The 21951-nt window shown below is 43.3% G+C and overlaps 1 protein-coding gene across 1 annotated transcript in view; it reads right to left on the bottom strand.

Moving 5' to 3' along the window:
• Window positions 1-21951, bottom strand: part of CNTNAP2 (contactin associated protein 2) — a 1879707-nt gene that overhangs the window by 8778 nt on the left and 1848978 nt on the right. Inside the window, exon 23 of the mRNA XM_078059689.1 lies at window positions 221-301. Coding sequence (XP_077915815.1) covers window positions 221-301 — 81 coding nt within the window. The remainder of the gene's footprint in view (window positions 1-220; window positions 302-21951) is intronic.

Here is a 21951-nt window from a genome sequence, read left to right as displayed (position 1 = left end):
GTGCTGGCCAGCTCCACACCCCTCCTTTATTGACAGGTCAGCATTAAAAGGTAGCCAGGTGTCTCCACATCCATATGCTACAATCTTAAGTCATATTTAAATAGCAAAATGAATCAAGTAAAATCTACATGACCTTTTTTTTACAACTATGATTTTATTGAAAATTATTACTTTCCACAGGTGAGTAGCCACATGAAAGCCTGTTCTATACATCACCCACCTCCAATGATAGCCGAGTTTCTGTTGACTCCATTTCTTATAGCTTGGCCTTGTCCTGGATTATATGGAAAATCAGCACTGGCTGCAGAGGAAGACATGGAAAAGTCAAGTGTAAGAGTTAAGGATACCATCAATCCCCCCAAATTTGATGCATATTTCTTTTTTCTTTTTTTTTTAAAGTAGGCTCCATCCCCAACCTGGGGCTCGAACTCACAACTCTTGGACCAAAAGTCAGATGCTGAGCCAGCCAGGTGCCCCGATGCGTATTTCTTCATACAACTCTTCAATACTTCCTGTTTTCCCAGATGAGCTGTTGGTTTCAGACAGATGCATCTTGTTATTGTTTCCACAAGATCACCGCACCTCCACCCCTGGTTTGGCTGTTCTCCCTGACACGAGGCCCAGAGGAGCACTGTGAACGCTTTGGAGGACTTTTAGAGAGTCTCAGAGCTATCTCAGCTGGCCTGCTTCAGCCCCACTGATGTGTAGGCTTATGTATTAGAACCCTTTTTCTTATGTTTGGCTGAAATCTGCTTCCTATTCACTTTTATCCCATTCACAACGGGTGACTTTGACTGTTTTTGTAGAGCTTTTTATAGCTTATACCATTAGCTTAAAAAGTAATCATTTTTCTTTTAAAGATTTTATGTATTTATTTGACAGAGAGATAGACAGAAAAGCACAAGCAGAGGGAATGGCAGAGGGAGAGGGAGAAGCAGGCTTCCTGCTGAGCAGGGATGACCCCAGGACCCCGGGATCATGAACTGAGCCAAAGGCAGACACTTAACCATCTGAGCCACCCAGGCACCCCAAAAGTAATCATTTCTTCAGATTAATATTTTACATGGCTCTAATAAAACATAGGACTTGTCAGGAATTTGTACGGGGGTAAAATTTCCTAAGAGTTGAGAATAATATAAACTGCCTAATGGAATTTGTTTCTTTCCCTATTAAAAAAAAAAAAAAGAAAAAAGAACCAGTGGTATTAAAATCCAGTCTTCTCTAAGATACATTTCAAGTACCCACAAGGCAAATAGATCCCGAAGTCTTTCGATAGGTCAGGAGAGTATCTATCATTATCCATACAAGCCAATTCAGCTTCAAAGATGATTTCACATTCACTGGACTTCTGATTGAGAAGTTAAGGTTTAAGGCAAATATTCCAACAGAAGCAGCTTCTCCTTCAGCAGATTACCTTAGTCTAGTCAGAGCCACGGCTACTGGATGGCATCAATTAGATATTAAAAAAATATTAAAGTAGTTGTTTGGCATAATTCAATGTGTACACACTGAGGAAATAGGCTTATGTTCTGATTCAAGGAGAATCTCACTGTGGACTCAGGTTTTCTTTTCTTTTTTTTTTTTTTTTAAGATTTTATTTATTTATTTGAGAGAATGAGATAGAGCATGAGACGGGGGAGGGTCAGAGGGAGAAGCAGACTCCCTGCTGAGCAGGGAGCCCGATGTGGGACTCGATCCCGGGACTCCAGGATCATGACCTGAGCCGAAGGCAGTCGCTTAACCAACTGAGCCACCCAGGCGCCCTGGACTCAGGTTTTCAAGCTCTACTTCTAAGGATTCTCAGGATAATGATGAAAAGTAGGTAGAGGGGCGCCTGGGTGGCTCAGTCGGTTAAGTGTCTGCTTTCGGCTCAGGTCATGATCCCAGGGTCCTGGGATCGAGTCCTACATCGGACTCCCCGCTCAGCAGGAAGCCTGCTTCTCCCTCTCCCACTCACCCTGCTTGTGTTCCCTCTCTTGCTCTCTGTCAAATAAATAAATAAAATCTTAAAGAAAAGGAGAGCAGGTAGAGCCTTTCTTCTCCTTTTCCCTAGCAAATAGGGCAACCAAAAAGAGAGATTTCAGATTCTACCAGTAAATGCTATTTAACCCTTTCTCTCTTCGACTTGATATTCTTACTTAAGACCAGGAAAATTATTCTTTCCTGGACGCATCATATTCCAAATCAGCTTGGCCATCAGTGCCACTCAGACCTGTTGATTTGATTAAAACACAGACACTAAGAAAGATACAAATGAAAGAGAACTTAACTCTGAGTCCTCGGGACTTTTCATATCCCCCTCACTCCTTAGCTGGTGGATGTGGGAGAGACCTTTCAGTATTATGTGCTTATTTTAACTGGTCCGATCCTAAATCCAGGGAGACAGGGAAAGGGGCAGAGCCAATGTGGAGTGCAGAGGCGTCAGCAACTCTCCTTGCCCTTCAGGAATTTCTGGGGTAGACGGCATGGACTGATCTTCAAAATTCCAAGTGTCAGGCCAACGATGCAATGATCTTGCATTTATAGGCTCATCACCTGATGTTAAGGGTGGTCATAAAATTATCCTGTGTGAGTAAAAATGGCTTACATAAAACAAATAATGTTTTTAGAAACCTCAGTTTCTTCTTTAAACCCGAGTTTTCTCTTGAGAGAAGTATTGTTAGTAGATGGCGACAAATAAATTTATTCAGTCATTCAACACACTTTCCAGAACACCTACTGTGTGTCAGGCACCATTCTAAGTGCTGGGGATACACAGTGAACAATAAAAAAGATGAAAATTGTTATTAATGAGAACTTTCCGTGCCCCGTTGAAGGGTTTGGTTTACGTAGTCAAAACACTCATCTGAAGCATGGATGTGGTTATAGTTATGACCCTATATATTTTCAGTAAATTGCCTGAAACTGCTTTGTAGTTGTTGTGTTGTAACTCATGCACTCATAGGGCACAGTAAGATCTGGTTATTAATGCACATAATTCCCTGACATAAACCATCCTTCCAAGACTGAGAGACTGAGAGTTTCTTTCCAAGGATGAAAGCTTACACTTTCGGTGCCCATCCTTGACGTAGTTTCCAGGCCTTCTGACAATGTAATCACCTAAATCTGGACATGATTTAGTCCACGTCCTTCTAGAAAGTCATCAAGCTTGTCAGTGGGCCAGCTGGGATTGGAAATCAGGCAGGATTGATTCCAAAGTCAACCCTCTTCCCCATCCTGTCTTTTGAGGGCTGGGAAGAGACGGCCAGGTGAGGAAATCCCAGCGTTCAGACAGTTTAGCTTGGGCAGGACCTATGGGAGGAGGAGACTTTTTAGGGGATGAGGGAGATAAATCTGGTTTGTCTTGGACATACTGAGTTTGAGGTGCCTACGGGACACCCAGATGGAGAGATCTCCTGGATATTTGGTATTTTATGAGTGGCTCCTATTTCTCATCTCCTTTTGATAAACACAGAAATCTCACCACTTTTAAATAATGTGACCCTTCAAAAGACATGAAGCATGGAGACAAAAAATTACAGGGGCAATTTTGTTATTATTCTATTGTGTGATATTCATGATACTATGAAACTGTTTGCTTTTCTGCTTTGGGTCATGTGGATGGTAGAATGTAACACAGTTTCTGCTTCTAAACCCACTTTATGGCTTTGCATCCTTGGCCACAAAACTGCAGAGAAACACAGATGTTTAGCGATTCGGATATGCCTGTCTCTGGGTCCCTTGAAGTTATGGACACAAACAGTAGTGGAAGGTGTGGGGATGACCTGAGATGATCCAAGAACAACAACAAGAGTTAGAAGAGAACATTTAAAATATCCCAGGATTGCCTTTGGTTTCAAATCCGAACTCCTTGGCAGGGGGAGGGAGGCCTCCTTTGAGCTGAATTTCTCTCCTGCTTCTTCCCTGCCAGGACCACTGTTCCAACCTGACATTGCTGACGCTTAGGTGGATGTGTCCTTGCTCACCCATGGGGTCCCCTCACATCCGCCTTGCCTTTCCTCTCTGTGTCCACCAAATCTTACCTCTTTCCTAAAACCATCCTCAGCCACGTGTCCAGCACTGTTGTCAAGAGCGATCAGTCTTAATTCTTGTCCCTCCTTACATGGTAGCCATCCTCTTATAGGCAGGGGCCAATCTTAATTACGTTTGCGGTCCCGATGACAAATAGTGCGGACAAGTAGCAGGAGCTAAGGAGATGTTTGTTAAAATCAGTCCATTAAGAGGTATGTATGCAAATGTTTCTGTAGCCTCTTCTAATAATCAAGTCTCCAGTGCAGATCTAATTTTGGAAGTCAGCTACGTAAACTCGACATAACCCTTAAAGCAAGGCAGCGTGCTTATTCTTCCCAATAAAGGAAATGAGCACATTGAGTATAGAAAGGCCCTAGTGGTTCCTGTGTCCACTAGCCTTTGGCAATGATCAGAAAACGACCAGTGGGAAACCATCAGGTACAACGGGAGTCCTTATGAAATTCAAGGGCAGGGTTCTGATTCTTGCGTGAGCATCCCTATTTTCATGGCTTTATTTATTACTTAAAGCCTGGTTGTCCTAGTGTGTGTGAGTCCTTACCCTCTTGAGGCAAATCTCTTTTATTCTGGCAAGCACAGCAATTGCTATTTTGATAGATATATCTGAAATGATTTCATTGTAACTGTCCATTCCCCCAGGGCCCAGACATCCTCTGGGAAATGCACATCGGGAAACACGGAAACCAAGAGACATGAGTGAGACTAAAGCACAAAGCTCATCCATGATACGTGCTCCATTCTGCTCCATCCCACCCCCGGTTTGCTGGGAGGGCTGAGCGATTTTAGGGGTGCGGCAGTATCAGGGAACCTATATTTTGGGAAATGCATGAGTAGGTCAAAACAGACTGGCTGGTTCAGTTGGTAGAGCATGTGACTCTTGATCTCAGGGTCATGAGTTTGAGTCCCATGTTGGGCATGGAGCCTACTTAAAAAAACAAAAAACAAACAAAAAAAAAATCAGACTCTAGATCTTAACAGTCTCAAGACCAGACTTGCATCAAATAGGCAAAGACTATATTCAAAACACTTTTCTCCTGGATCTCCAAATAATAGAACGTGATGATAACCTCCAAAGCATGGCGCTGCGTCAGCTCTGATTTAGTGTCTCATAGAAGCGTGTGCATTTCTGCTTATTTCCCTTGCTCATATCCTCTTGTCTGTCTGGCCACCTCCATTATACTGACCATGCACAGGCCATGTTTCCTTTGCACACCTAGAGATTAGCTCCCCTTCCCTGCCCCAGTGTAGGACGGGCAGAACATGTTGCTGGAGGAATCGACGAGGAGAGATTCTTCACCCACACACTGCTTGTTAAACAGCCTGGCTGAGGCTTCAGAGCCCTATGTGCACTCCTACTGCCCTTCTCACCCAGAGAAGGAAAACAGATCATAGGCCCCAGGCATATTCAGACACAGGTCAGATTCACACTCGACACACGGACATTGTCTTTGCCACATGCGAAGAGATCTGAGAGCTCAGTACTGGTGCACTTTCCTTCTTCCTCTATCTTTAGGTTGAAAACAAGGAAGGAAACAGCAAACTTTTAAGAGCAGGCCTAAGGGGAGTTGTTCCCCATAATTATACACATACAGTAAAGTGATCAGATCTTAGAACTGGGTGAGTAAACACGTGCTTTCTTTCCCCCAAAGAATAGAAAGAATGAATGTTTTATTCTGGTTCCAAAGGCATTTTGCCCTTCACTTTGCTGTATTCTTGGCAGGATTTACCGGGAAAGCAAATGACAGTGTAATCATCACCTCTTATTCTGAGCGCTGCGCAGGGGCGAGGGGGATGCCCTTCCCTTGTAGCAGAGTCGATCGGGGCTCTCGAGTGCCCGGGGCAAGTTCTGAACCCCGCCTGCCAGGAGGCGAGGGACATCACAGGTCACCAGGTAGATTGTTTACATGTGATGAGTAGAAAACCTCTAAATTCTAGGATTATGAAATTAGTCATCATTTGGATGACTCTTTCTTCACATTTGGGCCCAGAAGAGCAAGTCCTGGGTAGAATCAACCCAGAAGCATTTTCCTTCCATTGTGGAGTACGACATGTAAATGTACATGAAATTCAAATTTCAGGAGCAACCTATTTAGGGAATACAATAACAGCACCTCCTACAAGTCAGGTGCTGTGTAAGCCCTCTGCATGCATTAACTCATTTCATCCTCACGTTGGACCTTGACAGGTTGGCATATTCAGCCCATTTGGGAAGGCTACAAGCTTGTCTGAGCTCCCAGGACCAGTAAGTGGTAAAGTCAGGGTTTGAACCCGGGACACTGGTTCCAGAAACCGCTTGCAAAACACTGAGCTGTTTCTGATGCAAATAAACACGGTAAGAGCAGGACCAGGGGAAGTGGCTCTCCATCACCATACATGGTCTACACTGGCTCTGGCAAATCATCAACACGACTGCATGGTTTTTAAGGCAATGAACTAATTTAGCCCAGTCGTTCTCACTGTGGTTGGCGGCCTGCCTGGGGAAGCCAAGGATATATAAAGGCTTCTGACTGCACTTGTCGGGCTTCGAAAGCTGAGCATGAGGGACATTGTATCTGACAAAGGATAATTCCATATGGTGACGGGATCAGCCGAACAATGCGGTAACCTCCGAGTCAACACTGTAGGAGAACCGAAGACCAATATTCCCTTGGTTCCAGATCGGAGTCCCTCATGGGCTCAAACAGCACGGAGAGCATGGTTACTACCACCACGGAAACACTTGTGAAATCATGAAATCATGGATAGTGCGAATTGTACTTTAAAACATCACTGTCAGAATATAATTGTTGATCGCGTTTATAGAATGTGAAAAATTAACAGAGGAATTTTCCAGGCAGGTGCTGAAGCACAAATAAATGATTTGAAAGACAGTTGTAAGAACAGAATATTGAAGAGAGATCTGAATTCTTTAGCCTTGAATTTCTTGCTTGTCCCGTTGAGCAGGCAGGGAGAGGATGAAGTAGTAAATGGAATACAGGGAAGAAGAAAAAGCTTAGAGAGCCCCCAGTGACACAGTGCATGGTTCCCCCCTCCCTGGCCCCCCTATTTAAATAGAAGCGTCAGCCCCAGAAGGGGCAGAAGTTTTTTTTTTTTTTTTACTATAAAAGATAGTTGCGGTTCTTATTTACTAAGTTTCAAAGTATGTAAAATTGTAGACTTTGGGCTCAGAAACCAATTGCAAATAAAACACACATTTAAATGCATATAAAAATAAATCGAGATTATCTAACATAAAACCACCCAAATGAAAGGCACTAAAAGCTTCAGGTTGTCATATATCAGGGACAAAAAAATTAGATAGTAGCTGACATCTCCTAGAGAAAATATCGCCATGGAAACCACTTGAGCTTCGGCATCTAAAGTGATAATTTGAGATACTTGGAAAAAACTGCTGCTATTAGTTATAATTTAATTTAGATTGCCACATGATTTTTGCAGTGGGGGCTGGGCTAGATGATGTATATGTGTCTTTGTTCTTCCCAGCGTCTTTGTTTCATTTCGTTTTATTCTCTCTTCCAATCTGAGCTCGATGGCAGAAAATTATTTTTTTCAAATAATTTGTTTTAGCCATTCACGACTGACGGATATTTTAGAAACATACGAACACAAATGGTGGCCGACTAAGATGGTGAAGCTATAAGGGGACGTTGTTTTATTTTCAGAGAGGCTATGGCTGATCACGTTTTCAGGAAGGAGGGGTTTCTCAAGCCTACCAGGTTTTTATCCAGGCAAACAGAGTATGGCACGTATCCACACGAGCCTTAGTCTCGTATTTATACCTCTACACTCACTTCAGTTTTTACAGAAAGATAGCCAGCCAGAATTTTAATTCCAAACGGGGAAGAGATTATGGATTTTGGCTTCTGACTTGAGAAGTTAAACAAGGCTTCCATTTCCAGCTTCTTAAAGGATGGCAAGTCCTCAAGTGGCAGCTGCTTGCCCAGCCATCAGAGAGCTAGTGACCAAAAGAGGTTCATTAGGTGACAATACACAGAATACAGGAACTGGTCATCATCTGCTGCATGTCTGATTGGTCAAATAATGCCAACTTCTACACAAAAGAACTGAATGGGCTATTGATTACATTAGATTCCCTTCTGCCCCCCCCCCCCTTTTTTAAGCCAACTCTGAATTGTCTCAATCGCCTTTTAGGAAGAAAGATTTGCTGATATTCCCAGACTGGGCTGACATCGCATTCTTTTGTCTGATTAACTAGAAATAGGTATTTGAATTGGAAATAGCTTGTTACTGATAGAAGCTCAGACTTTGTATTCCATGAAATAAACACAGGTAAGACACATGGTATCCACTTTCACTTTGGACAAAAGTATCTTGCTACTGCTCAGGGGGCAAATTGTTTCTTCTTTCATGTTAGTTATAATTGTTTCTGAGTCGGCTGTCAAAGCTGTTGCTGGATGATGTCCTGGGCACTCTGGGATCAGAGGCTGTGATGGCTTTCACAGGTTGGATCCCTCAACGTCTCTCTATCATGGAAGAGGCTAAATCCCACGCCGCGTTCAGAGTCCTCCAGCGGGGAGGTGCCGGCCACCTAAGCGTGCACCCTTTGGACTCATTGAAGCCGCTTTCCGTGCATCCTACTGTAGTTCTCAAGCTGAGCCTTGAAAGTCTAGATCAGGGAGCCCCAGAGCAAGGGCTGGGGAGCCTGGTGGTGTGGCGCTCCCTTCACAATGAAGGCTGCCACGCTCCCGTCTGCTGAGGTGGGAAATCACTGCCTTCCTCTGCCACGGGGCGTAAATAAATCCATGCTGATATCAGGGATGCAGAAGCCCCAGATCTGGGGGAATATGATCAATTTAACCCCCTTTCTGAGGGAAAACAGGGTTTCCACACTGCACTCAGCAGCAGCAGGATCCCCCACCCCCCTTCTGGGGCTGACGCTTCTATTTAAATAGGGGGGTCAGGGAGAGGGGAACCATGCACTGTGTCACTGGGGGCTCTCTAAGCTTTTTCTTCTTCCCTGTTTAAAATTTTTTTAAACTAATTTAATTAACATATTGTGTATTATTAGTTCCAGAGGTAGAATTTAGTGATTCATCAGTTGCATATAACACCCAGTGCTCATCACATCACGTGCCCTCCTTAGTGCCCATCACCCTGTTACCCCATCCCCCCCCACCTCCCCTTCAGCAACCCTGTCTGTTCCCTAGAGTTAAGAGTCTCCTGTACTGGGCGCCTGGGTGGCTCAGTTGGTTAAGCGACTGCCTTCGGCTCAGGTCATGATCCTGGAGTCCCGGGATCGAGTCCCACATCGGGCTCCCTGCTCAGCAGGGAGTCTGCTTCTCCCTCTGACCCTCCCCCCTCTCATGTGCTCTCTCTCTCTCTCAAATAAATAAAATCTTTAAAAAAAAAAAAAAAAAAAAAGAGTCTCCTGTACTTCATTCAGCTGTGCCTTTAGGGTCCCTACAAGCCACCTGGGATCCTGTGAAAATGCAGCTTCTGACTGAGTTGGTCTGGGGTGGGGCCTGGGAGTCTGCATTTCTAACAGGCTGCTTGACTACAAACCTCAGCTGGAGTGGGAGAGTTTGAACCGAGACCTTTGGTGGTTTGGATCTCTGGTTGTTCTTACGCCTTTACTTTAATGTGGTGTCTGAGAGGGAACTAAAAGAAATCCTTCTGAGAAACTTGGTTTTGCTTATTTTTGGTATTTTGGCTGAATCATTTGTGTGTTTTCAATGAGTTGTGACAGACACCCCCTGTTCCATTTCCTTTAGTCCTGTTCCTCTCAGTGTTGTGAAAGCTACCGTAGGAACTCCGCTTTAATTTCTGAGTTCGATTCTTTGGTATTTTGAACGTGGAGGGGTAGAGTCTATCACTAGCCAATATTAAGAGCAGTCTCATAAAAAAACAGCCAAGGAGTTAAATAAACAGTTATCTAAGGCATGTCCTTGGAGACCTTTCTGGGTTAAAAAAATTATAATAACACAAGTTGATTCTCTAAAGCAAGTGTATCGGGGGAAAATACTGTGATACTGGCACCTAGGTTCCTGATGTTACAGCCGCATTTGAAGACACATAGGAGAGGAAACAGACATATTTTCCAAAATGCTGGGTTGTCAATTTTTCTGGAATTGATTTGGTTTTTGAAAGAATTCTGGTCTCCTTGCTGCTGGCTCTTGCATGGGCAGAGGCTGTGCCGGGACAGAAGGCGGCCAGCTCAGGGTGGAAGGCCCGTGGCCATAGAGGAACGTGGTGTGTCCAGTATTCCAAGGCTCCAGGGTGACTGTCACTGGATGAAATGCTGGGTCACAGTTACAGACTCATTTTCCAAGCCCAGTGAACACAGCGGGTACACAGGGGTCTCAGCTAATACGATTTGTGGTTAATTATTGGCAAAGCCTATTAGCAAGAATTGGTTGTCTGCTGAACAGTGGAAACAGTCTCAGTTTCCAACGACAGGGTGGCTGAGAACATGAGGATGGGAGAAACCAGTCATGGTGAACAAGCCAAAAACGTGTCTTTTCCATCTCCTGATGGATCGGACGGTGGTGGCGTTGGCAACCCTCAGAAGACCAACACCCGCCGGAGACCCTGAAGCTCTTGCCTCCAGACTTCTGCTGAGAAACACATCCACGAGGCATCATGCAAATATCAGTGAAGGTTCTGGACTTCCAGAATTTATGGCGTGGAAGCTTAGTGAAAATAACTTTCTTATCACCCGAAATCTACCCAAGAGATGAGTTTCATCATTTGTGAGAATATTTAGGCACATTGAATCATTTGAGAAATCATGGAAGAATGAATGTATCCTTCGACTCCCCCTTTATGGAAATTTCTAGTAAATTCAAAGGCCATAATTTGTGGAAAGCTCTTTTGGAAACGAATATTACTGATCTGCTTTTGTCATCATCATATGTCTTTTGAGGTACCACAGTGAATAATAAAATGCATTTTAAAAAACATTTAATCTGCTATAACATCTATATCTTGACTTGCAAAAAATGCGGTCTTCTGTTTCGGATGATGAATATGCTCCTGTTCTCTATGGACTGGCTCTGTCAAGATCCACATGGTTTGGGCTTTGTAGGTCTGCGTTGTAACTGCTATCTCATCAAAATGTAAAATGGACCCTTTTTATCCCTAAGAGTTCAGAAATCAGTATACAGAGGAGGAGGGTTTCTGAGAACCCAGGGTATCCACCCAGATCACAGCCTGCTGACTGGGTTCTGGCTCCACTGTGTGGTCTATTAGAAGGGGCGAGTGTGCAAACCTAAAGGGCTTTTAAAAATTAATTCTGTACATATTTTAAGTCTTTTATCAAAGCCCAGCTGGGCTCTTGCTTTTGAAATACTCTTTTCAGCTGCATTAGCACAAGTGAAAATTCATAATTCCAATCCCAAGACAATGCCTTTTCTTTCAAGAAGGCTGACCTCATAAAACTGAATGTACAACTCTCATGCTAGATATGTCTGCTGTCTTTTGAACCGTTCTCTTCCTGAATTGACCTCGGATCTGAGAAGACAACTGTCTTTGCTTGTTGGCAGGTGGAATGACTAAGGGTCATCAAAGAGAACCTCGTACAACAAATGAAAGCTTCCCATTGTTTCCCACAAATAGATTCCTCCTCAGTGCTGGCTCACATCATTATCGAGATGCGACAAACTTCTAGCACAAAGCCACAGCTCTTCTCATTCATGTCAACAGAGTGTGAAAAAATATTTAATTGGCTCTAGTCGTCTTGGGGATGACTTATTCCACATCGAAAAAGAGAAACTGGGAAGAAAAAGGAAGGTGTATTTAGTAGCAGGGATTTCACCTCTAGAGATACAGATTATGATTTCGGACTTCTGCATTATGTTTAAGGGCTGACAGGAGGCAGGAACGAAATTCTGAATGGGAACTGGAATTCTTTGACATTTAAATTTAAAATTTCTTTTGAGAGGAAGGAAAAGTGGGAAAAGCACTAAATCTGGAGTGAGTGTACCTGAATTTTAAGACCTGGTAACACTATTCTCTGTATAGTTTTGAGCGAGGTGCTGTAAACATGGGGGCCATTGGCTTGGACCTGACTGCACGTTAAGAATCTCTGGGGACGGGAGCAGGCATCGGGGAGTTTTAGAAAGGTCCCCCGCTGATGCTCATGTGCCACCAGGGCTAAGCTAGTCATGCTGCAGCCACTCAGGTGTTCACTGAGGCAATGAATGAATTTATTTTGTGAGTCGATTTCTCTTATCTCTAAAAGGTGGCTAATAACGTCCAAACATACCACACAGGCCCACTGCCAGGAGAAAACAAACCCAGGCACCGAAAGCATTTTAGCCATTAAAGTGACTCACAAATCTAAGCTTTCATTTCTGTCTTTATCCTTCCCAGCTTTCTAAAAGTTAAAATTCCCAAGTAATTTCTTGAAAACCACTTTTAGCCTTTCCAAGGGGGACATTTCAGAGCAAACTGTCTACATCTCCATGTTTAAAATAATTGCAACCACATCAATATCGATTTTTATGTACATTTACAGTTTAACATAAAGTTGATTTCACCCCCCCCCCCCCAAAGCCTTCCGGGGTTGCTCTCAGGTAGAAACTCAGCGGCAGAATCAAGAATCCCCCTGGCTCTTTAGACATTTCTGAGTAGTCTTGCAGATCCTGGGGAATCAACCAAAGATCTTTTCAAGTGAGAAAAACAACTTATCACCTATTTGTTACTGGGGTTTGGAGTGACTTTCTTCTGAAAAGCGGATGGCGTTGGGTCAAACACTTCATCTGGATAATGTTTCCGCAACTTTTGAAATCATAGGCAAGGACACAGGCCCTGAATTCTCAGCAAAGGTAGAACTAGCATTTCCCAGGGGGTCGGGGTTGGGGTGGGGGGATTCCCTTGGGAGAATCACACCCACGGATTCTGACAATAGTCTTTCCGAGTGACAAGTCCGTAAAGGAAGTAACGCCAGATTCATCTGGAAGATGCTGCACTGCCCTGAATGGCTCCAAGGGGTATGGATGGATGTCCCAAGACACACTGCGGTAGGAAGGGTCAGACAGGGGTCTGATGGAGCCTAGGTGAGGCTCAGACATCCCTGGACAACGCTGAGCTCAAACCTGCCTCACTTTTGTGGGCTTCTCATAACATTTCTACGGCACAAGAAGGAGGCAAAAATGAACAGTGGGACCCGCGGGAGTCAGTGGTTCTGCTGTCAATAGAGAAGTCACCATAGCAACGTGCCCAGTGTTCCCCTGCCCTTCCCAGCCCCATGTGACCGCTACGGAGCCGAGAGGCTGGCCGGGCACAGAACTAGGAGAGCCGGGGCTCTAAGGATGGGGCCAGGTGCAGTGGGGTTGGAGGGTGCAGAGCACAGAGACAAGACCAACAGAATCCTAACCTCCCTGACTTTCAAATCTACCGTGAGGGACAAAGGAGAAGAGAGGTAGAGGAAAATTGGACTGAAAGAGAAGCCCACGGGAGGGAGGAAAGAAGGGCTGACATGTGGTCCCAAAGCTGGATGTTGGAGCCCCTTCTGATTTTTCCACAGTGGCGTTCTGGAGAGCTAGACAGTCTTAGTTAGGAAAGAATGGAATCCCCGGGCAGCACCCCGCCGCCCCCTCCCCCCCCCGCCCTGCCAACCCAGTCAGGCACAGGATCCAGGAGGGAGCAGCATGGGTACGGAGGGGCTGGCATGTAGGGGTGGGGCTGAAGGCGGGGGTGAGGGAGGAGGTGTCACCCTGTTACACCTCAACCACTTGCGTCCCTCATTTCTTCATCTCTGGCCCCCCACTGCTTTGCAAAATGCAAGCCTCCCAGATCTGTTCTTTCAGCGACACAAGGAGGCTGTAGCAGGTCAGGTGGTCTCCAGGGGCTTTTCAGGTGCTTTAGATAAAAGTATTTATGCCAAGACATTGCCTCTGGGAGGTGAGGTCAGAAGTGAGTGTTGGGCTTGGAGCTTAGATTTGGTAACTTTGGTTCACATGCCATACACACACCAACAATGAAAACGAGATCATTAAACATTCAAACTACAAAGTTGAAGAGCAGTGAATATACATTTAAAGAAGTCAAGATAAAAGCAAGTGGTAAGAGAAAACAGAAAAATGATAGAACTAATAAATCAATCCAGAGCTGGTTCTTTGAAAAAACAAAAACAAAACAAGTCAGATAATCTAATCGAGAAGAAAGGGGGGAAAACCTAAACCTAGTATAAAACATCTGAATGAGAAATTTTCTGGAGAATGGAAATTAATTATAAAAACTTATTTTGTTCAACTATGGAAATGAATTTGAAAACCTAGATTAAAAGCACAAATGTCTGGGAAAATATAATATAACAGAAATTATTATAGATGACAAAGAATCTAATTAAACCAGTTATCATAAAAGAAATTGAGAATTGTCAAAGAGCTATGCCTGCCAAAAAACAAAACACAAACCCAGTGGGCTCCACTGGTTTTAAGGGGTAAGTCTATATATATATTTTAAGATTTACTTATTTTAGAGAGAGAGGGTGGGGGAAGGGGCAGAGGGTGAGGGAGAGAGAGTCCCAAGCAGACACCACCCTGAGTGTGGAGCCCGACAGGGGGCTCGATCCCACAACCCTGGGATCATGACCTCCCCTGAAACCTCCACCTAGGAGCCCCACGGGGTAAGACTATTAAATTTGCAAGGTACAGGTGATGCTCCAGGGCTACTTTTATCCTTGCCACTCATGAGGTCCGTGGACCCACAGCATCAGCATCAGCATCACCTGGGGGCTTGTTAGAAATGCAGAATCCCAAATCCCATCTCTGACCTACTGAATCTCATTAATTTCCCCAGGTGATTCTAAGCTCATTAAAGTCTGGATAACACTTGTTTGTTATTCCACTAGTTGGAGGGCAATGGACAAATCCAGCATGGTGTGGGGATCACAAGACTCGAGTCATGGTGTCGTCAGGGCTGAGTTCTTGTCTGGAGGCTCTAAAGAAACATTTGTTTCCAAGCTCGTGCTTGTTGGCAGAACTCAGCCTTTGGGGTTGTAGGACTGAGGTCCCGGTTTCCTTTTTGGCCCATCTGAGACTGCTCTCCTTGAGACCTCCCACATTTCTTGCTGTGTGGCCCCTTATTATGAAGCTGGCATAAATTTAAAACCCAAATCTTCACCCCCACAAAAAATATAAAAGGATGCTACAAACCTATCCCACCCAAGAATTATTAATGTAACAAACAAACAAAAACCAAACCACTAAAAGTTTTAGTAAAATTACTTTAGTTATACCTCGAGAGAATGCCTCTCCTTGATTAAATGTGGTTCCTGCTAGGAATGAAAGCCTGGTTCACTATTTGGAGATCTATTGCTACAATTCACCCCATTACTTTATCACAGAAGAGAAAGAACCGGGTCATGTCCATAGATGTTGGGCATTAGATACTATTTAACACCTAACCCTGATAAGACTTACCAAAACAAGAATCCTTAAGATATCATATGCCTACAGGAAGCCTTAAGCATATATACATGTAAGATGTGTTATGTATTAGGAAGAATTCTAAGATGGTCCTTGGTGTGCACATACCTTGTCTCATTTATATTTAATCAAATATTCATCTGGGTGCTCCTATGAAGGATTTTGCTAATATAATTAGATGCCGAATTAGCTTACCTTAAGATAGGGAGGGTTTTTTGGTTTTTGTTTTTAATTGCTTTGCCAGAAAGGAGAAACAACTTGGAAATTTACCAGGAAAGGTTTTAAAGTTATATTCATATGAATTTGATATGGAAGGGAAGACATAATAAATGGAAAGACATTCTCTTGCTGGACAGGGAAACATTATTTGCAATTAACTTACACATAAAATTCAATCTCAATAGACATTCTAGAGGATCCCAATGAAATGACTGGAATTCTAACATCACATGGGAAAAGTAAGTGTGGGAGGATAGAAAAATTTTGAAAAAGAATAAAAGGGAAACCAGCTTTATGAGATATTAAATGCTATTATAAAAGCTGAATCATTATCATAGCTTGCTACTATCTAATGAAGAGTCAGATCAACCTAATAGATCAGGGAGTCCAGAAGCAGATTCAAATATAAAGGGCAATTGTGAATATGATAAAGGTACAGGAGAGGATGGAAGCTCAACAAGAAAAAAGTGGGACTCCTAACTTCTTCCACCCACATAAATTTTAAGTGGATTAAAAATGTAAATCTTACAGGGTTGCCTGGGTGACTCAGTTGGTTAACCCTCTGACTCTTGATTTCAGCTCAGGTCATGATCTCGGGGTCGTGGGATTGAGCCCCACGTAGGGCTCCATGCTCAGCGTGGAGTCTGCTTTTCCCTCTCCCTCCCCCTCTGCTGCCCCTCCACGTGTGCTGATGCACCCTCACGCACTCTCTCTCAAATAAATAAATCTTTAAAAAATATGTAATCTTACAAATAAAGTCATTAGAAAAAGATGTGAAATAATTTTTAAAATAATTTCTGAATGGAGAAGGCATAGACATAAAACCCAAAAGCCATGAAACACTTTATATTTCACCCTGTAAATTTTAAAGTTTGTACATGGAAAGAACCCCATACATTCAAAAACTAAAGATCAAAGTGGGAAAACATTCAAATGTAGTAAAATACTAATTTACCTAACATATAAAGAATTCTTGTAAGTCAAGTAAGTAGTAAATGACCAACAAACAAATAGGAAAGAATATAAATAATCCTTTGGTCAAAGAATGGAAACAGTCCATGGAGAAATAAATACAAGTACTTGTTAACATATACAAAGAGACTTAATCTCCCTCGTGATTAATGAAATCCAAATTCAAACAATGAAGTTTCATTTTTTCAAGTAAGATCTAGCAAAATTCAAAAGAACAGTATGATGTACTAGGTTGGTGAGTGTGCGGGGAAAAAGACACTCATACCTTCCTGGATTGGAGGTACTGTATCTGTGAAGGGTGATCTAGAACAGCTATCAAAATTAAAAATGCATCCCTCAACCCAACAAAATCATGTGTTCAAAGCCATTCCTTATGGAAACAAAAGATGGGAACAATGTCAATGACCATTTGATCACAAATCCGTAACTCTGATCTTTCACTTGACTGGGGCTTCCATAAATATGCTTGGCACTTCTACAGAAAAGGACAATTTGGACCATTTGCAGGAAAAGTACACATTAGAAAAGGGGGTGATAATTGTTCCTGCACTTGAATAACTGTGTACTGTTTCGGTCACCGAAGGGAACAAAAAACACAAAAGATAATAAAAAGATTAGGTATCAGAGATTGAATGCATTAATCATGCAATCTTAGCATAAGGATGAAAACAGGGATCTGCTCAGAAATAATTAAGATGTAATTATAAGAGCTGGAACGATTATTTTAAGTGCTTGCAGGTGGTAAAGAAAACCATCTACCAGCTTGTAATTATGGAGGAAGCTGAATAGATAACGTGCAGCTTTAAAATGTTCATTATTTCCATGAAGATATAAAAATATTTTATCTTCAGATGGTAGAAAGGAATTGTGGAATAAAGACAAGAAATCAAGTCATTAAAAATCATGGAAGTAGAGGTAGAGGTGCCTTTAGAAATCAACTTGCTGTTCCAGTGGTAAAAGACCTCAGAGGGGGGCAGCCTTAGCCCTCCCGGCCGGGGCCTGGGGGACTATATTCTGGGATCTAACAGGTGTAGGGCAGTTACACTGAGCCATCCCAGGGACCATAGTCCTAGTTCCCGGTTTATTTGGGAGAAGAACCACATTCCTAAGAGGGCTGGTTTTTCAATTATTCTTCGAACCTGAGTGAATCCACTGGACAAGTTTTGGTTTGGATCTCCTGGATTCCTGACAACCCATGACCTTGGGTCCAGGGAGGTGGGGGGGGGGTGTGTGGATCAGTCTGTGCTAACTGTTTTCCACTCTGCTCAATGCTTTAGGACTCTCCATGTCCTGCCTGCTTCCCTCCAGGGGGCTGTGAGGATTCTGGTCAGAAGCCTCTCAGGATCAGATATGGGTTCACTTTAGGGTGGGAGCCCAGTGGCTCCTGGGTAGAGTGGGTCCTAGGAGTTTGGCGGCCAGCACCTTCCAGAGGCCCATTCCTCAGGGCCTCTCCAGGGAGGGATGCACCTATCACATACTGTGTACTTGTGCTGAGAATATAACCTGGATGTACTAGGAGTCTTGCAAGATAGTAACCAGTCATAATCTTTCTAACTAGAGGATCCCTTAGGGAATGAAATCTTACATCTTAAAATGCCTTGTCTATGTTAATCTATATTTTAAAAATTTATTCGAGGGGGGCGGAGAAGCAGAGGGAAAGGGAGAGAGACTTCCAAGCTGACTCCCCACTGAGCGTGGAGCCCGAGGCACGGCTCAGTCCTACAACCCGGAGATCATGACCTGAGCTGAAACCAAGAGCCAGATGCTTAACTGACTGAGCCACTCAGGCACCCCTCTACGTTAATATTTTTAAAAAAGATCCTAGGATGTGGCCTTTGGTCTGATGCATTTGGTATCAAATATCATGAATGTGATAAAACACCCCAACACTTAATATGCATGCCTCATAAAACAGCTTGAGGTACAGTTTGGAGTTGTTACTTAGTGCAGAAATTTATGGCATCAGACTCCTGGATTTATTTTTTCTGGTGTTTGTTTTGTTTTTGTAGTTTACAGAACGTACATTGCCTTCTGCAGCTGTCTTTCTGCTGGCAAATCCATGCCATTTTAAGGATATAAGATTCTCTGAATTTGACAAAGAGAAAAAACAGAGCCCATAATCCTGAGAGGTAAATCACGGCAATTGTCTGGTGCTCTGTGACCTTTAAATAAACCAGAACTCAGGGTTGGGGTTTGCTTTTTCTACCTTGTAACTGCTGTTCTAAAAATATTCTAATGACCATAATGATGTGCTTTAGAAACGGGCCGTACCTGTTATCAAAGGGGGGGAAAAACTAGGTGGAAAGAAAGACTGGATGTTTCTAATACCACAGAATTGGTTTAAATCAAATCCACATCATTTGATCGTTTTCCCCTCTAAAAAACACACTCTACCAGCCCCATGCTAGGCCCTTGTGTTTGTGATGCTCCCGTCATAACTGTCCAGTGTTTTCCAAACTCCAATCATGTGGGGACCAGCTTCACCTTTTCTGCCAAATCCATGAAAAACCTAATTACTATTTATTTACTTATTTTCACTAAATTGATCCAATTTCTTATTTAAATAAATGCATTGATTATACTTTATATCCCTACTGAGTAATTCCATTGCCTGTCAAGCTTGTTTTTTGTTTTTTGTTCTTTTAATTAAAGAGTGCATAGCAAGGGTGGGAGAGGTGCTAAAGGCATGCCAGAACCCAAAGGAGATTTTCTCTTGGACAAGATTAGAAGGACTGAAAGAGAAGTGAACAGGAAATAACTTTATATTATGTAATGCCATGTCTATTTTCTTCCCATAATGACCTGGTGACCCCCTATCAAGGCCACCATGTTGCATTGCTCCAGAAGCCGTAGACTGCAATGCAAATGACATCCCTTAGACTTAGGCAGTGCACAGCCCGACCAACTGTAAACATCCCTCACTTTGGAACACAGTGACAGAGCCTAAAAGGCTTTATAGAGGTAAAGAGTAGCTTAGTTAGTAGTGTCAGATCTGATCACTCGAAGCCAGCATACCTTGGAATACATTTTTTGTTTTATCCTTTGGTGTCATCTAAGATAAAAGGAAGAAATGCAAGAGAGCAGAAAGAACACAAGATCTAGGAGTGGATATCTTGAATTCTAATTTCCAGGTCTCTGCAAAGCAAATGTCCTGGTGTGAGTATGAAGTGAGTAGCCCTAGTTCATCATTAAGGTCCTTTTACTACTAAGGCCATAGGACTCCCTATTCTTCATAAATATACCTCCTTTATTTTATTTTATTTTTTAAATTTTTTTAAAAAAATTTATTTATTTGACAGAGAGAGAGAGAGAGCACAAGCAGGGGGAGCAGAAGGCAGAGGGAGAGGGAGAAGCAGGTTCCCCGAGGAGCAGGGAGCCTGATGCGGGGCTCGATCCCAGGACGCCTGGCTGGGATCATGACCTGAGCCGAAAGCAGAAGCTTAACCGACTGAGCCACCCAGGCGCCCCTTTTCCTTGATTTTAAAGCTGCATTTTTTCCCCCCTGATATCCTTTCAAATTAAGTTTGCAGCTCATTCAAAAAATGGAGAAATAATTTGCAGGCACTTCTATAAGGATGCCCTTTCCTGAGAGCCCCGGAGTCTGGCCCCACACTGTGGATTTCTTGTTTGTTTGTTTTCAGTCTTTTTCTCTAGTTGTAAGTAGGCAGACCGGCTCTCCTCAAGTTTAGATAAAACTTCTTTATCAGGGTGAGCTTCGTAACAAAATAAATGGTCAGAGGAGCCCAGCCTTTTGTAAGCTTGTTGCTACAGCCTTTTAATTTGTGATTTTGCCACATAAAGGCTTCATTGTTTTTCATAAACTGTTTTTTTTTTTTTGCATTATTTGGCTGTTTAATTTTCTTGTCTTCTGGTAACCTTACTTCAAAGGGCTTACCAAGGCGGCTGTTAGTAAGCTTCTGTCTTATTTGATGAGTGAGTCTCAGCCTTGACTACCCATTGGAATCATCTGGGGAGGTATGCCATCTACGAGCACCTGTTTCTCCTCTCCAGAATGTTTGTCTTAATGGGTCAGGGGTGCAGCCTGGATATCAGGATTTGTCAAAGCTGACTAGACTAGGTAATTCAAAGGTGGTCTGAGAGTGAGAACCACAGCACTAGATTAGTGTTTCCAACTTTAAAGTGCACGTAAGTCACCTGGGGATCTTGCTAAAATGTAGATGCTGATTCGGTGCATCTGAGGTAGGGGCCTGAGATTCTGCATTTTTTTTTTTTTTAAGATTTTATTTATTTATTTGACAGAGAGAGAGATAGCTAGAGCAGGAACACAAGCAGGGGGAGTGGGAGAGGGAGAGGCAGGCTTCCCGCCGAGCAGGGAGCCCGATGTGGGACTCGATCCCAGGACCCTGGGATCATGACCTGAGCCGAAGGCAGACGCTTAACGACTGAGCCACCCAGGCGCCCCGAGATTCTGCATTTTGAACAAGCTTCCGGGACCACACTTTCCAAGGCACCAGATCAATCAATCTACTTCCAACTGGCTCATTAGCACACACCTTCATTCTTGTCCTGTCTGATCCCTACACAGACTCAGGTAACATATGGCTTATGGGCAGCGATGGTATTTTTGTGTATATACTGTTGTTTTGTTTCTGAATGTCTGATAGCAAAGATTCTTATTCTATCTCCACATGAAAGATTATCTGCTAAAAGCAAAAGGCTCCCCAAGAGTAGGGTGCACTTGCTGATGTGGGGGTCCGCTTAGAACCCCAGAGTTGGTATGAAGATGATTTTAAGCTGAGGACATTTGGGTTTCACAGCTGCAGAAAGAAATCTTTTTGGAACTTCCTCTAGCTGACTGAAAGTGGAGACTTCTGGGAAATGAGACTGCTATCCTCTCTTCTGGGTGCCTGCTACTCCCAGGAAGGAGACAGAGAGTAAGCGTACTGTAAGTGCTCTCTCCAGGGGACTTCTATGGCCTTGAAGAAGACAGAAAGACCATTCATAGCTGCATGAACAAGCATTATCACATACTTTCTTAGCTCCTGTTTTGTTTTCTTTTAGAAACCCATGTTCTTCCCGTAGAGGCCTTTTCTCCTCATTCCCTTTTCTCTACTATGTAAGGCATTTAAGCAAGTAACCATTTATTGAGCTACTTCTCCTGTAAGCTCCTGTATGCACAGGAATACATTTTTTTCTCCTGTTCATCTGCCTTTTATCAGTTTTTTTTTTTAGATGGGGGAGGGGCAGAAGGAGAGGGAGAGAGAATCCTAAGCTGGGTGTGGAGCCTGACTTGGGGCTCGACCTCATGACCCTGAGATCATAACCTGAGCCGAAACCAGAGTCAGATGCTTAACCAACTGAGCCACACAGGTGCCCT

This window comes from Halichoerus grypus, chromosome 12 (assembly GCF_964656455.1).
Source record: "Halichoerus grypus chromosome 12, mHalGry1.hap1.1, whole genome shotgun sequence".
Classification (NCBI taxonomy): domain Eukaryota; kingdom Metazoa; phylum Chordata; class Mammalia; order Carnivora; family Phocidae; genus Halichoerus; species Halichoerus grypus.
Note: the sequence above shows the minus strand (reverse complement) of the source record. Positions and strands in the feature narration are given on the sequence as shown.